At 37.8% G+C, this 15,551-nt stretch overlaps 1 protein-coding gene and 1 pseudogene across 7 annotated transcripts in view; one reads left to right on the top strand and one right to left on the bottom strand.

Annotated features, from left to right (window-relative positions):
- Positions 1 to 15,551, top strand: part of CCDC88A (coiled-coil domain containing 88A) — a 160,120-nt gene that overhangs the window by 43,889 nt on the left and 100,680 nt on the right. For all 7 annotated transcript variants that reach the window (XR_002342712.1, XR_002342714.1, XR_002342713.1 and 4 more), the window contains exon 8: positions 8,452 to 8,624. Coding sequence is in view for 4 of the 7 variants with exons in the window: in XM_021087519.1 (XP_020943178.1) it covers positions 8,452 to 8,624 (173 nt within the window). In the remaining 3 variants the exon portion in view is untranslated. The remainder of the gene's footprint in view (positions 1 to 8,451; positions 8,625 to 15,551) is intronic.
- LOC110260012 lies at positions 1,489 to 3,284 on the bottom strand (annotated as a pseudogene).

Below are 15,551 nucleotides of genomic sequence, written 5' to 3' on the forward strand. Positions count from 1 at the left end.
CAAATTTTTGTAGTCATTATAACGAGGTGTGATTTTAAAAAAGAGAATTATTACAAGCCCTTTTAAGAGAGTACTTTGCTTTTTAAAGAGTAAAATTGCACCACATATTTTGCTTGTACTTTCTGAAAGTAGCTTATAATTTTTAGAGAAGTCTAGACGTTAGTGCATGTGGTGGTGAGTAATATTTTCTTAATAGCAGACCAAAGTATTCTGTCATTCAGGAGACTGTAAAGCTTTGATCAGTTGCTCCATTTACATTAGGGAGACAGATTTGAGTTTATTTATGGAGAATTTGATTACTCTTGGGACTAATGAAAGACTACATAGAAGAAATTTTTAAAGATTTCTTTTTGAAACAAAAAACTTCCATGTCACTGTAAAACATACTCATTTCTGATGGGAATTTTGAGAATTTTATTTGTAATTTTAAAAGTCTATTTTATAAGCTTTCTCTGCACTTAAATATTAGCATGATGCTTTTTATATTTTGTTATGTTCTCTTTTCTTTCGCTTTTCAGGGCTGCACCTGAAGCATTTGGAAATTACCAAGCTAGGGGCCAAATTGGAGCTCCAGCCGCTGGCCTGCACACCACACCACAGCAACATGGGATCCGAGCCACATCTGTGACTTATACCACAGTGCATGGCGACGCCAGATCTTTAACCCACTGAGTGAGACCATGGATCGAACCCGCATCCTCATGAATCCTAGTCGGGTTTGTTAACCACTGAGCCATGAAGGGAACTCCATATCACTTATTTTCAATCTGAATTTTAAGTCATACCTCATATCTTCATTTTTTATGTTGGTATCTTTTTACTCTTTTATCAATTTCTATAATAATACTCTTATTTGTGTTTCAAGATATTAAAGGTATTTTGATAAGGTGTCCTCCAGCTTTTGAGGAATTACTTCTGAAAACCTGTACTTTGGTTTCATATGACTAATGGACGCGTGTACATTTTTTGGTTTCACTTACATGAAGTAATTAATGGATCGAAGGAGGATGTTATTTTCGAGAAATAGGAACAAAATACTTGTTATTACATGATCCGTGTCAAAATTAAAAGGAATATGAAACACTGTATGGAGTGATTGTCGGACAGACCTTTTAAAAATGTATTATCCTGCCTGATTAAGCATTTTAGTTGAATTTGTTTTTCTAACAAGGGGAAAAAACATTTTCTCAATACCTGAGATAAGAGAATGTGAATGTGGTCACATTCTCCTGTCGTAGGTGTTGGAAAACAAGTTTTTAGATGATTTGAAGGTAGTTCCCTGGGGGAAAATTTTTTCAAATTGGTTCACTAGTGAACTAGTTAGAAAAAATAATTAGGAGTTCCCGTCGTGTCTCAGTTAACGAATCTGACTAGGAACCATGAGATTTCGGGTTCGATCCCTGGCCTCGCTCAGCGGGTTAAGGATCCGGTGTTGCCGTGAGCTGTGGTGTAGGTCACAGATGTGGCTCAGATGCAGCATTGCTGTGGTTCTGGTATAGGCTGGCGGCTACAGCTCCGATTAGACCCTTATCCTGGGAACCTCCATATGCCGTGGGTGTGGCCCTAGGAAAGACAGAAAAAAAAAGATAATTAAAATATTTGCAAAAAATAATAGACACCTATTAATTCAGTATGTAAATATAATAATTCTGTATCATTCAATTGTATTGAAACAAGTTCTTATAAAATTTTCCCTTTAACTTTTGTTTGTTTTTTTCCTCTGAAGTATTAAAGTTTTAATATGAAAAAACAAAATAGGAGAAAGTTATATATCACACTGAATAGCACGTTGAAAATGTTTATGGTTGTGGTTTCTAATTTCTATACAAAATTAACCAGCCACGATGGAGTAAGAGTTACAAAGAGTGAAAATCATGTTCATAATTTTTGGAACATAACAAAATACAAAAAGCATCATGTTAATTTTTAAGTGCAGAGAAAGCTTATAAAATAGTCTTTTAAAATTACAAATAAAAATGTGTACATTAAAGATATTTTTAAGACCTTTCCTTTTGTACACATAGCACTTTGTAGAAAAGTGTAGAGAGGGAAACTATGCTATCAGGTCTCACAGTTCTGGCCCATTTGAGCTTGGAGGAGCATCACCCCTTTTCCCAAGGGGAAAGTGTCAATCAGGCTAGAAGTGGCCACAGGCATCAATGGGGAGACATGGAACTTCTTGTCCATGCTGTGGTTGTCTGCTAGCACGATACTGAAGGAATAGAATGGTATTCTGCTTGGATTGCAGAGCTAGTGCTGGAGGCATAATCTTTGCTCCTGTCCTGCCAGTCAGGTTCAGGAACATGCTTTCCAGCTCCACAAGGTGATGTGTTGAACATTCAGGCCACACTGTGCTTGCTATAATATTCCAAGCTTCAGCCAGTAGGGGAGATTTTGGGCCATGGGTGTGGACACATGAGGAGTCTCTTTCTCATAAAACTGATTCAGAAGTTCTAAGACTACTGTTTTGGTACCCACATTAACATTCATGGCTGCACAGGTGGACTCCATGCCACGCCAAGCTGGAATGGATTGGCAAACTCAGGCAGGGCTACCCTGTATCTTGTGACCATCAATGTAGAGGAACTCACAGGTGGCTCCTTAACTATTGCTGCTGGAACGTTTCATTTAACTGTTTTCTGGGGCCTTGAGTTTTGTCACAGAATCTGACTCTAACTCAGAATTTGTAGATTCCCTTATTCTCAGCTCTGTCAGAGACTGTGTACAGTATCTTGTAATCTCCTTCAGGAAAATTCAAGTCTTGGGGGAAGCCTTTTGGAATATTATCAGGAAAATATTGTCTGCTGTGTCTCTTCCCTCAGGTATCTCCCAGGACACAGAAGACTGTTAGCTTATTAGGTTCAGAAATGTGTTCTTTCAAACTTGAGCATTTGATTCTAGAAAGTTCCGTATCATCCCAGGCTGGTTGGTGCTCCAGGCCTTACCCACTCCCCTTTCAGTGTGTATCCTGGCGAGTAGTAGTATTCACACTGGCAGTTAAAGTAGGCATCTCCATTTGCTGGCATGGCTTTTCAGTCAGAATTGGACCACCATAGGGGATGCTCTCCCTTGTCAGAATAGAGAGCCCTTTTTTTTTTTCTGTTTTGATCGATCTTTTGTCATAATTATTTCACTTAGATCTAGAATAATTTGGTCAATCTGTTTTTAATTACTCTTCATTTTTAATTTTCTTTAAAAATTATTATTTTTTAGGTCTGCACCCATAGCATATGGAAGTCCCTAGGCTAGGGGTCGAATCAGAACTGCACCTGCCGGCCTACGCTACAGCCATAGCAACGCAGGATCCGAGCCGCATCTCTGACCTACACCACAGCTCAAGGCAGTGCTGGATCCTTAACCCATTGAGTCAGGCCACGGATCGAACCCACATCCTCATCGATCCTAATTGGGTTCATTACCACTGAGCCACAATGGAAACTCCCTATTATTATTTTTCCTTTACATCTGCACCTGCAGCATGTGGAAGTTTGGAGCTGTAGCTGCTGTCCTACACCACAGCCTTAACCCACTGAGCAAGGACAGGGATCAAACCTGCATTTTCATGGATACTCTCTCAGGTTCTTAACCTGCAGAGGCACAATGGGAACTCCTAATTTTTTTTTTTTTGCTATTTCTTGGGCCGCTCCCGTGGCATATGGAGGTTCCCAGGCTAGGGGTCTAATCGGAGCTGTAGCCGCCAGCCTACGCCAGAGCCGCAGCAACGCAGGATCCGAGCCGTGTCTGCAACCTACACCACAGCTCACGGCAATGCCAGATGGTTAACCCACTGAGCAAGGGCAGGGACCGAACCCTCAACCTCTTGGTTCCTAGTCGGATTCGTTAACCACTGCGCCACGACGGGAACTCCCTAATTTTTTTTGATTTACAATCAATGATTGATTTACAGTGTGGTGCCAATTTCTACTGTAAAACAAAGTGGCCCAGTCATGCATATATACATTCTTTTTTTTTTTTTTTTTTTTTTTTTTTTGCTTTTTAGGACTGCACTCATGGCATATGGAGGTTCACAGGCTAGGGGTCTAATCAGAGCTACTGGCCTATACCACAGCCACAGCAATGCCAGATCCGAGCTGCGTCCGTGACCTATACCATAGCTCATAGCAATGCCGGATCCTTATCCCACTGACCAAGGCCAGGGATCGAACCTGAAACCTCATGGTTCCTAGTTGGATTCATTTCCACTGTGCCATGACGGGAACTCCTGTACATTGTTCTTTATATTCTTTTCCATCATGGTCTATCCCAGGAGATAGGATATAGTTCCCTGTGCTGTACAGCAGGACCTTGTTGTTTATCCATTTAAATGTAATAGTTTGCATCTATTAGCCCCAAACTCCCAGTCATTTTTCTTCTTCTTCTTTTTTTTAATGGCTGCACCTGTGGCATATAGAAGTTCCCAGTCTAGGAGTTAAGTTGCAACACTGGATCTGAGCTGCATCTGCAACCTACACCACAGCTCACGGCAACGCCAGATCCTTAATCCACTGAGCAAAGCCAGGGATCAAACCCGAAGCCTTGTGGTTCCTAATCGGATTTGTTAACCACTGAGCCATGATGGGAACTGCAGTAACCCCTTTTTATAGATGAAGATTCTTAAGCACAGAGAAGTTAAGTAACTTGACCAGTCTAACTCCAGTGCTTATGTTCCTAAACATTGTAATACCTTTGCCTAAATCTGTGATTGTGCTGAGTACATCTGATTCTGTTCCTTAAGATGCATTCTATAAGTAGAATTATTAAGTCATCAGAATTTTTTTTAGCATTGTGTATCTTTTTATGTTTATTCTTCAATGTATGTTAATAAATAACCTTTTTTGCAAGATCTTGTGCTAGAGTGTGTGGGAGCAACAAACTGACAAACTTTCAAAAAAGAACCAAATATTGTTACAATCTAATAGGAAAGTTATTTTAATAAACTAATTGATAGTTACAAAATTTTGAAAATAACCAAAGAGTATCAAAAAAGAGACATGTATCTAAATTGTAGAAATTTAAAGAAGGAAGACATTGCTGGCAACTATTAGTGGAATATCTAGGGTTGGAAAGATCTGAGAAGGCTTTAGAAATTAAAGGTATGCCTTTAACAACATATCCTGTCAGTTTGTTGCTCCCACGCACTCTAGCACAAGATCTTGCAAAAAAGTAGGTTATTTATTAATATACATTGAAGAATAAACATAAAAAGAGACACAATGCTAAAAAAAATTCTGGTGACTTCATAATTCTATATAATAATAATATTTATGTGGAACTCCAGGAAACCATTGATACTTGAATTTCACCACCTGCTCATTTTAAATGTAATAATGTGTCTTTAGTACTTTTCTTGAGTTTTCCATTTCATGAATCATTCAGTTAAATATTTCTGAGCAACTCTTTGTATGCTCATTGCTATGGTGGGTAACATCAGATATACAAAGGAAGTATAGGGAGATTGTATCTGGTTCATTAAAAAAAAAAAAACCCATTGTAGGAGTTCCCTTCATGGCTCAGCAGTTAATGAACCTACCAGAATCCATGAGAATGCGGGCTTGATCCCTGGCCTCGCTCAGTGGGTTAAGGATCTGGTGTTACCGTGAGCTGTGGTATAGGTTGCAGACGTGGCTTAGATCTGGCATTGCTGTGGCTGTGGTATAGGCCAGCGGCTATAGCTCCATTTCAACCCCTAGCTCGGGAACTTCCATATGCCATGGGTGTGGCCCTAAAAAGAAAAAGAAAAAAAACAAAAACACATTTGAAATGAAAAATACACGGCAGCATATGATTAAATTATAGCTTGTCCATGAAACAAATACTTAGTAAATACTGTATGCAGGTATTGCTAAAGTCAGGAGATGTTAGAAGACAAGATTAAAGATAATTGAGACAGTAAGAAAATATACAAATGAAGTTGACTCTATGACATTTGAGCTTGGACTACCGTGGAAATTAGTAATACTGTTACAGAGAAAGGGAAGTTGGGCTGAACATACTGGGTAGATAGACAAGATGACGTAGTGTCAATGAACAAGCTACCCTTCAGAAAGTTGCATTGAAAAGAGAAATAGAAGGATAGCAAGGGGGAAGTGTGATTTTTTTTTTTCCTCTAGATGTAAGAAACTTGTGTATTTTTGAAGAACAAGGAGAAAAAGCCAGTAGGAAGAGAGAAATTGAAAATGTTATAGAAGTAAAGAATATGTTGGGAACAAGAGATGCCTAAAAATGGAGGAGTTTATCGGAGGTGGTTTTATTTTTTTGACAAGTTGAGGGTCATTTGTTGGAAGTGATGATAGCAGTTTGTAGTTGGTGGCTTAGGTAGAGAAGGGATTTAGAGTTCTTTATCACCTTGGAGCAGGAATAGAAAAACTGATGGTAGGTAAGGAGAATGATGTAGTGTTTGAGTCAGGCTTGAATTTGAATTCCCGTTATACTTACCATTAGATGTGTGACTTCAGTTAAGCTATATGTGCCTCAGTTTCCTCATGTTCAAAGCAGATGTAAAGCTTCTATTGGAAATATAGTATTGGATGAGATTTTGTTGGAAAGTTCCCTTGCTAGGAGTTCTGTAAATATTTGTCCCCTTCTCTTTTTTTTTTTTTTTTCCCAAAGAGTGAACCCTAGTCAAAGAATGGCATGGTAGTGTTAAATTAGAAAGTAAGGGTGACATTTAACAGCCTAATTGTAGTTCCAGGCTTAGTAGGAACTCTGTAGAGTGGCCAAGAATAATCTGTTTGACTGGGTGAAAAGGACGAGTTGAATGATTAAGTATTCAGCCATAGGAATGGTGACATAGGAGTAATGCTATAGTAAAGGAGTGATGCTACAAGAGCAGAATGGTTCTTTCACAGAGGAAGCCTGTGTATGGATGTGTAATAGGAAATGGATGTCATAGAGAGAAAAGGAACCGGGAAGTTATATTTTGAGGTTTATCAATAGGCATACTGGAATCTGTGAAAGCAGTAGTTGGACAGACCTTTTATTCAAGTGCTGAAATGTATCCCAAGGATAAAGAAATGAATTCTGATGAGTGGTTTAAAAAAAGAATAAGGGAGTTCCTGTCGTGGCTCAGTGGTTAACGAATCCAACTAGGAACCATGAGGTTGAGGGTTCAATCCCTGGCCTTGCTCAGTGGGTTAAGGATCCGGCATTGCCATGAGCTGTGGTGTAGGTCACAGACATGGCTTGGATCTGGTGTTGCTGTGGCTGTGGCGTAGGCTGGTGGCTACATCTCTGATTAGACCCCTAGCCTGGGAACCTCCATAGGCTGCAGGGAGCGGCCCTAGAAAAGGCAAAAAGATTAAAAAAAGAGAGAGAGAGAAAAGTGATGATTCAGTGAGAGTGTTATAAGACTTGGTGATGAGAAACAGCATGAGGGGATGATTTCATTGTCCCAAGGTTGTAACCCCATCCATTCTGTCTGGAGCAGGAGGACAGATGAAGTCGCTACATAGGGCAATTTCTGTTTGCTTGGGAAGTTTCAAAGAAGAGCTGAGAAATTGGTTTAGAAAAAGAGAAATTTCCAGGAAAAGAAAAATTAGGGGAATGGAGGAACATGATTGAATGAAATATATGTAGGTTAAATAGCCCTTAAAATTCAGATTTAGGATAAATAGAAGATTTGTCTAGAGAAAGGGATATAGGGGCAGATTAGAAATAATATTGTAAGAGAGAGCATAGGCTATGGAGTCAAGAGATTGTTCTGGAGTCTTGTTATTGCTACCATCTAGTTTTGAAATCATGGAAAAATCAATCTCTGTGCCTCAGTTTTCTTACCTGTAGAATTAAGAGCTTGAGCTAAACCTCTGAGGTTTTTATAGGTCCCTCTGAGGTTCCTACTTACAGTTCTAGAGCAGTATTTCCCAATTCTGCAGGAATGGCAAGATCGTATTTCTGCACTGCACGATACGGTAACCATTAGATCCTTATGGCTACTGTGCTCTTGAAATGTGTCTAATGTGATTAAGGAACTATATTTTTAACTTTTTAAATTTGTAATTAGCCTATGCTACTGGCTGTCATGTTGGATAGCATAATTATATTCATATCACTCTTAATTCCTTTACTATCTCAACATATCTTTTATGCTTTTCCAACAGTTGCTATCTGTTTTACTTACTTTACTACAGTTTATTTTTTTTAATAAACTGTAGTAAAGGGAAAAAATTATTAAGTCCTTTTCTTATGTTATCTAGTAAATAGCTAATCCATGTACTGTTTTTTCCAGTGAATTTTATTGTATTTATAGTTTTACAGCCATCATCACAATCATCCATGTGCTATTGAATCAGACTTTAAAAAATGACAGCTAAATATGATAGTTATTTTTGACTAGTGAATTGTTTTTGATTTTTGTAGTACAGTACTCAGACTTAGTGACTGGTATTGACGTGTTTAGTATTCTGATACATAAAATATTAAAAGGGATCCTGTGCTTTATTTCTGTTTCCTTAGACTATCATAGAGCTCTCTGAAGAACGAGATGGTCTTCATTTTCTACCCCATGCCTCTTCATCTGCACAGTCACCTTGTGGTTCTCCAGGCATGAAGCGAACAGAAAGTCGACAACATCTGTCAGTGGAACTTGCAGACGCTAAGGCCAAGATACGTAGGCTTAGGCAGGAATTGTAAGTTACTGCTTTTCAAGGTTCAGTGAATTTATATGGGTGAAGAGGTGACCTAAAGAATCTTTCTAGGCTTAAGGAATATAGACCTGTTGTTCCCAGTTGTTAGCCTGTGTCAAAGTTTTCACTGGTATTTGTCAAAATGAGAAAAATAAGAAGACTAATGTAAGGTTTTCCTGGTGTTAAATCTTGTCAATTTAAAGGGTGCCCGTTATTCTATATCTACGTACTTCCTATTTTTCTAGTGTTAAGATGTCCTTTATTTTTTAAAAAATAATGTTTTTCCTTGGCAAATTGAGGTTGCCTTAATATTTTTTATTTTTCCATTCCTTGAAATTCAAAGTACTGGCAACCACTAATACAGTTTAATTAGTTTTAACTTTTTAAAATTAATGTTGTAAAAAATTATATTTTTGGCATAGAGTATTACCAAAAACTTTGTATATCTTTTTCATTGAGTAATTGATTTGCCCGAGTCATGTACTTAGAAATGGTAAATATTCAGATTGTCTAGTGCTAATAAAATTAATATTCATTTAACTCTCAAAGATCATTACAAGGCAAGCCAGTATAAATGGTACATAGGCATTCCTTGGTGAATCACATGTAAAGAAATGACCAATCTACTGGAGATTTTTTATATTGCACTTTAAAAAGAACAAAGGAATTTTGTGTTTGGAGCTTTTTTTTTCTTCCCTTTTTTTTTTTTTTTTTAGTTTGTTTTCCTGGAATTTGGGCTTCAGAGTGTAGATTTTAAATTTAAAGCCACAATATAGCAATTAAGTTTATTACTGATTATTTAAAGCAGTTAGTTTAAGAAAGTGATTGAATATGCAAGGTAGAAAAAAATATACAGCCTATAGGAAAATTTGAAAACAAAAAAATACAGCTTTCATTGTGGATATCTGCATTATTATGTGTCTGTTGACATGAACACGCCCAGGACATTCTATAAACAGCTGCACCACGAAAATTAGGGAAGAGATTGCTGTTATTAGTTTGATTGGCAGTTAATGGATAGCCTAAACAGTGAACACTATTTCGTCCCATATAATTTAGCACAATCTTCTCCAGTCTTTAGATAAAGCATGCAATTAGAACTGCAGTGATGGCTGTGAATTCATTTAACATTTCACACTATATTAGAATTTGATTTTGAGAAAAATTTCTTAAGCATAGAGTGCTATTAAAATTCAGAACAACTTAGAGAGATTGATAAAATTTGGTCTCATATGCTGATTGGAAAATGTAAATGAATATTTTTAATGAGTAAATAAATATGTCAGATATAACATACCAAGTATTCCCAATAACTAGCATTACATCAGATGCCATCTGATACCTTTGTTGGCTTTTAAAAATGTGTTCTTTCATGGATTTCTTCTATTAACATTTGTTGTAAGTGTTTTGTTAGGATAGATCTTTACTAAAGTGATGAAGTATGGAATCATGGTGGATAAAAATAGTTCGGGTTGCCTTAAACCTCATGGAAATAAGTAATTCTAATAAGAACATGCAAATTAACTAATAGTATACTTGTAGGTGCTATATCGTAATATGATTGCTCTCAATTTATTAACATACAACAACAAAAGGATAGTTTGCAATTTGGATGGAAGAAGTCATTCCTTGTAAATTTCACTTTTATGCAGTAGTTAACACTATCAAAGGCTTCCATTAATAAATCTCACTGGGAATTCCTGGTGTGTGCAAGGGGTTAAGGATACAGCATTGTCTCTGAGGTGGTATGGGTTCGTTTGGCCAGAGGCCAGATGCAGTGGGTTACCCAGAGTTGCTGCAGCTGTGGTGTAGGCACGACTGCAGCTTGGGTTTGATCTCTGGCCCAGGCACTTCTCTATGCTGCAGGCAGGGCTGAAAAAGAAGAAAAAAATTTCTGTCTCCATGGAGCCATGTTTCCAAAGAGTTTTGCTTGCACACAGATTATTCTTTAAAAAATAGCTTATTGAGATATAATTCATGTATCAGAAAATTTATGCTTTCAAAATTTACACTTTCAAAAAAATCACAATTCAGTGATTTTTTAGTATATTCTTAGAGTTGTGCAACCATCACATGCTATGTAATTTCAAGACATTTTCATCATTCCAAAAAGAAACTCTATACCCATTAACAGTCACTCTCTTGTCCTCCTTTGTGCTTAGCTCCTCAATATGCTTTCTATTTCTATAGATTTGCCTATTCTGTACATTTATTTTGTCTTTTGTCTTTTTAGGGCCACACTCACAGAATATGCAGGTTCCCAGGCTAGAAGTCGAATCAGAGCTGTAGCTGCCAGCCTACACCGCAGCTCACGGCAATACCGGATCCATAACCCACTGAACAAGGCCAGGGATGGAATCCATGTCCTCATGGATGCTAGTTGGGTTTGTTAGTCACTGAGCCACGGTGGGAACTCCTGTTCTGTACATATTTTATAAATGGACTTATACATTATGTGGCCTATTGTGACTAGCTTCTGTCACTTAGCATAGTGTTGTCAAGGTTCATCCATGTTGTACTGTTATCAGTACTTCATTCCTTTTTATGGTTGAATAATACTCTCTTATATGGATGATACCACATTTTGGTTACTCATTTATGAGTTAATGGAGATGTGAATTGTTTCTATTTTTTTTGGCATTTATGAACAATGCTAATACTAACATTCATGTGCACATCTGTGTGTGGACATACATTTTCATTTCTCTTGTGTATTGACTGAGGAGTGGAAATACTGGGTGATATGGTTTCTCTGTATTTAACCTTTTGAGGAACTGTCAAACTATTTGGCTGTACCCTCTTACATTCCCACCAGCAATGTCTGAGGGCTCCAGTTTCTCTATATCCTCACCAATACCTGTTTTTATACACCTTTTGATTGTAGCCATCCGAGTGGGTGTGGAGTGATATCTCATTGTGGTTCTGACTTTCTTTCCCCGATGCCTAATAATCTTAAGCATCTTTTTAAGTGTTTAAGGCCATTCTTGGAGAAATACTTATTCAGAACTTTTGACTGTTTTTTTCAGGTTTTTTTTTTATTATTATTATAGTTGATTTACAATGTTCTGTCAATTTCTGTTGTAAAGTGACCGAGTCGTACGTATAAATATATATATATATATATATATGTATATATATATATATATACACACACACATACACTCTTTTTCTCACATTATCCTCCATCATGTTCTGTCACACGTGACTAGATACAGTTCCCTGTGCCATACAGCAGGATCTCATTGTTTATCCACTCCAGATGCTATGGTTTTCATCTGCTAACACCAAACTCTCTGTCCATCCCCCTCCCTTGACAACCACAAGTCTGTTCTCTATGGCCATGAGTTTGTTTCTTTTCTGTAGATAGGTTCATTTGCGTCGTATATTAGATTCCAGATATAAGTGATATCATTTGGTGTTTGTCTTTCTCTTTCTGACTTCACTTGGTATGAGAATCTCTAGTTGCATCCATGTAGCTGCAAATGGCATTATTTTGTTCTTTTTAATGGCTGAGTAGCATTGCATTGTGTACATTTACCACATCTTAATCCATTCATCTATTGATGGACATTTAGGTTGTTTCCATGTCTTGGCTATTGTGAATAGAGCTGCAGTGAACATGTGGGTGCATGTGTCTTTTTGAATTATAGTTTTGTCTAAATATATGCCCAGGGGTGGGATAGCTGGATTGTATGGTAGTTCTGTATTTAGTTTTCTGAAGAACCTGCATAATGTTTTCCATAGTGGTTGCATCAATTTACATTCCCACTGACAGTGTAGTAGGGTTCCCTTTTTTCCACACCCTCTCTAGCCTTTGTTATTTGTAGGCTTGTTAATGATGGCCATTCTGACTGGTATGAAGTAGCACCTCACTGTAGTTTTGATTTACATTTCTCTGAGAATTACTGATGTCGAGCAATTTTTTCATGTGCCTGTTGGCCATCCGTACCTGTGTCTTCTTTGGAGAAATATCTTTTCAGGTCCTCTGCCCATTTTTCATTTGGGTTTTTTGTTATTTTGCTGTTGAGTTGTATGAGTTGTCTGTATATTTTGGAAATTAAACCCTTGTTGGTTGCATCCTTTGCAACTATTTTCTCCCATTCCATAGGTTGTCTTTTTATTCCTGGTTTCCTTTATTGTGCAAAAGCTTGTCAGTTTGATTAGGCCCCACTGGTTTATTTTTGTTGACATTAAACAGTGGGAACCAATTAAAGATTTTTTGCATAGGAGATAGCAAGATCAGATTTATGTTTTAATAAAGAGCTACTAGCCTAGTAACTGATTCTTAGTGAGTATTCAAGTAGGAAAAATAAATTCTGGTGGCAGTGTGAAGGTAGATGGAAGGACAGTCCAGGGAAGAAGTCGTGCGTGCCTAATCCAAGGTTTTAGTGATGATGTTGGAGACGAGTTAAGGAAGAAAACAGAGTCTTTGATGTAATTTCTAGTTTCCTATGAGCAGTATCTGTTTGGATGGTGATGCTGTTCATTCAGCAGGGAAGAGAGGAATAAAATTAAGGGAAAAAACAAGTTTTAAGTTTTGACAAATTAAATTTGAGATGCCTTTGAAATATCTCTGTGAAGATGATAAATTGTATAACTTGCTGTCTGGTCCATGATGCAGAATAGAGATTTGGATCATTAGCATACTCACAGAGAATTATATACAGCATGTAATAGTAGTCAAAACCTTTGGCATGGGTAAGATTGCCTAGGAAGAACATGAAGCATGAGAAGGATGTAAGATGAAGAACACGAACATTAAAAAGTAGTTTAAGTGGTTAAGGGTAGATTGCACCATTTATTACCCATGTTACTCACTTTCTTCATATATGAAAGGAAACTTCCAATAATATGTACTCTATACTCTAGAGAGATACAGCAAATGATAAAGTGCATGACCTTTAGAGGCATTCTACCTAAGTGTGAATCCTGGCTTAACACCTCCTAACTGAGTGACTCTGCCCAAGTGTGGATGTTCAATTTCATACCTGTTGTTATGTGAGGTAAATATATAAGTAGACAGTGTGTAGTACATAAGTGCTCAATAAATGCAACCTGCTATAACTGGCTGCTGCTTCTTTAGAGAGCTCTTGTGAGGATTAAGTGCTTGGCAAGGTGTAGAGTGCTCAGCAAAAGTGCCTGGTACAGATAATAAGAATTTAATAATTGTTAGCCACAAGATAGGCACAAACATGAAATCAGCAAAAAGTTCAGAAAACTGATATGTAGAGAAGTAGAAAAACCTAAGAGTGTGAAGTCACAGAAGCCAAAGGAGAGAGTGTTAAGAAGAATTTCGTGAAATATATTAAATTCCTTAAAGATCTGAAAATAATCCATTGGATTTGGCAATAGAAAAGTAAGCGACTCTGTGAAAAATAGTCTCTGACTTCCCATTGTGGCCCACTAAGTTAAGAACCCAACATAATGTCTGTGAGGATGCAGTGTCACAAGCTGCGGTGTAGGTCACAGATTTGGCGCAGATCCAGTGTTGCTGTGGTTGTGGTGTAGGCCAGCCCCTGCAGCTCTGTTTTGACCCCTACCCTGGGAACTTTCATAAACTGCAGGCGCAGCCCTAAAAAAGATAGATAAATAAGCTAACAAACAAACAGCCAGTCTCAGTGGGGTGGTGTGAATGGAAGCCTTATTACTGTATGTAGTGCAGAAAGGAATATTTTTTTTTTTAAGGGCTGCACCAGTGCCATTTGGAAGTTCCCAGGCTAGGGTTTGAAAAGGAGCTGCACAGTTGGCCTACAGCACAACCACAACAGTGCCGGATCTGCCACCTACATTGCAGCTCAGGGCAATGCTAGATCCTTAACCCACTGAGCGGGGGCTGTGGGTTGAACCTATGTCCTCATGGATACTAGTCGGGTTTGTTACCACTGAACCATAATGGGGACTCCAAAAAGGAATTATTTTCTTAGTAAATCTGGAACTCCTAGATAACTCTTTTGAGAATTCCACTATTTAAATTCATATTGATATACTCCAAAGAGAAGTTCATGTGGATTGAAGAGCTAAGTGTAAAAAAACAAAATATGATGAAAGAACCAGAAATAAGGATGAGTATGTATTTATTCTCTAGGTGGGGGAGACCTTGCACAAAAGTGGCTGCTTTACTTTTTTACAAAAATGTTAAATATGTATACATTCAGAAAAAATAAGTAAAATTAAAAGCATTATAATATTCCTCAAAAAGTTAAACATAGAATTTTACTTGGCTACACCCACAGCAAGTTCCCGGGCAAGGGATTGAACCCATGCCACAGCAGCAACTGGAGCTGCTGCAGTGACAATGCCAGATTCTTAATCTGCTGTATTACAAGGGAACTCCATAAACATAGAATTTTTGTATGACCCAGCAATTCCTCATGTAGGTAGATCCCACTAAAATTGAAACCAGGGACTCAAACAGACACTGGTATGCCAGTGTTCATTGTAGCATTATTTCCGGTAGCCAGAAGGTGGAAATAATCCAAATGTCCATGAACAAATGGATAAACTAAGTAGGCACACAGTGGATTATTATTCAGCCATAAAAGAGGAAATTCTGAGACCTGCTGCAACATGGATGAGCTGTAGAAACAATTTGCTAAGTGAGATAAGCCAGATACAAAGGACAAATAGTGTAATTCCACTTAAATGAAATCTCTCTTTCCTTTTTGGTGGCTGGGGGGTGCTGCACCCATGGCATACAGAAGTTCCTGGGCTAGGAATCGAACCTGAGCCACAGCAGTGACAATGCCAAAACTTTAACCACTAGGCCACCAGGGAACTCCTGAATGAAACATCTTTAATAGGAAAATTCAGAGAGACAGTAGATTGGAGATTTATTGCTTAATGAGTATAGAATTTCTCTGTAGGGTGATGACAGAGTTTTAAGAATAGATATTGGTAATAGTTTAACACTGTAAATGTAAGTCATGCTAC

This window comes from Sus scrofa, chromosome 3, assembly GCF_000003025.6.
Source record: "Sus scrofa isolate TJ Tabasco breed Duroc chromosome 3, Sscrofa11.1, whole genome shotgun sequence".
Classification (NCBI taxonomy): domain Eukaryota; kingdom Metazoa; phylum Chordata; class Mammalia; order Artiodactyla; family Suidae; genus Sus; species Sus scrofa.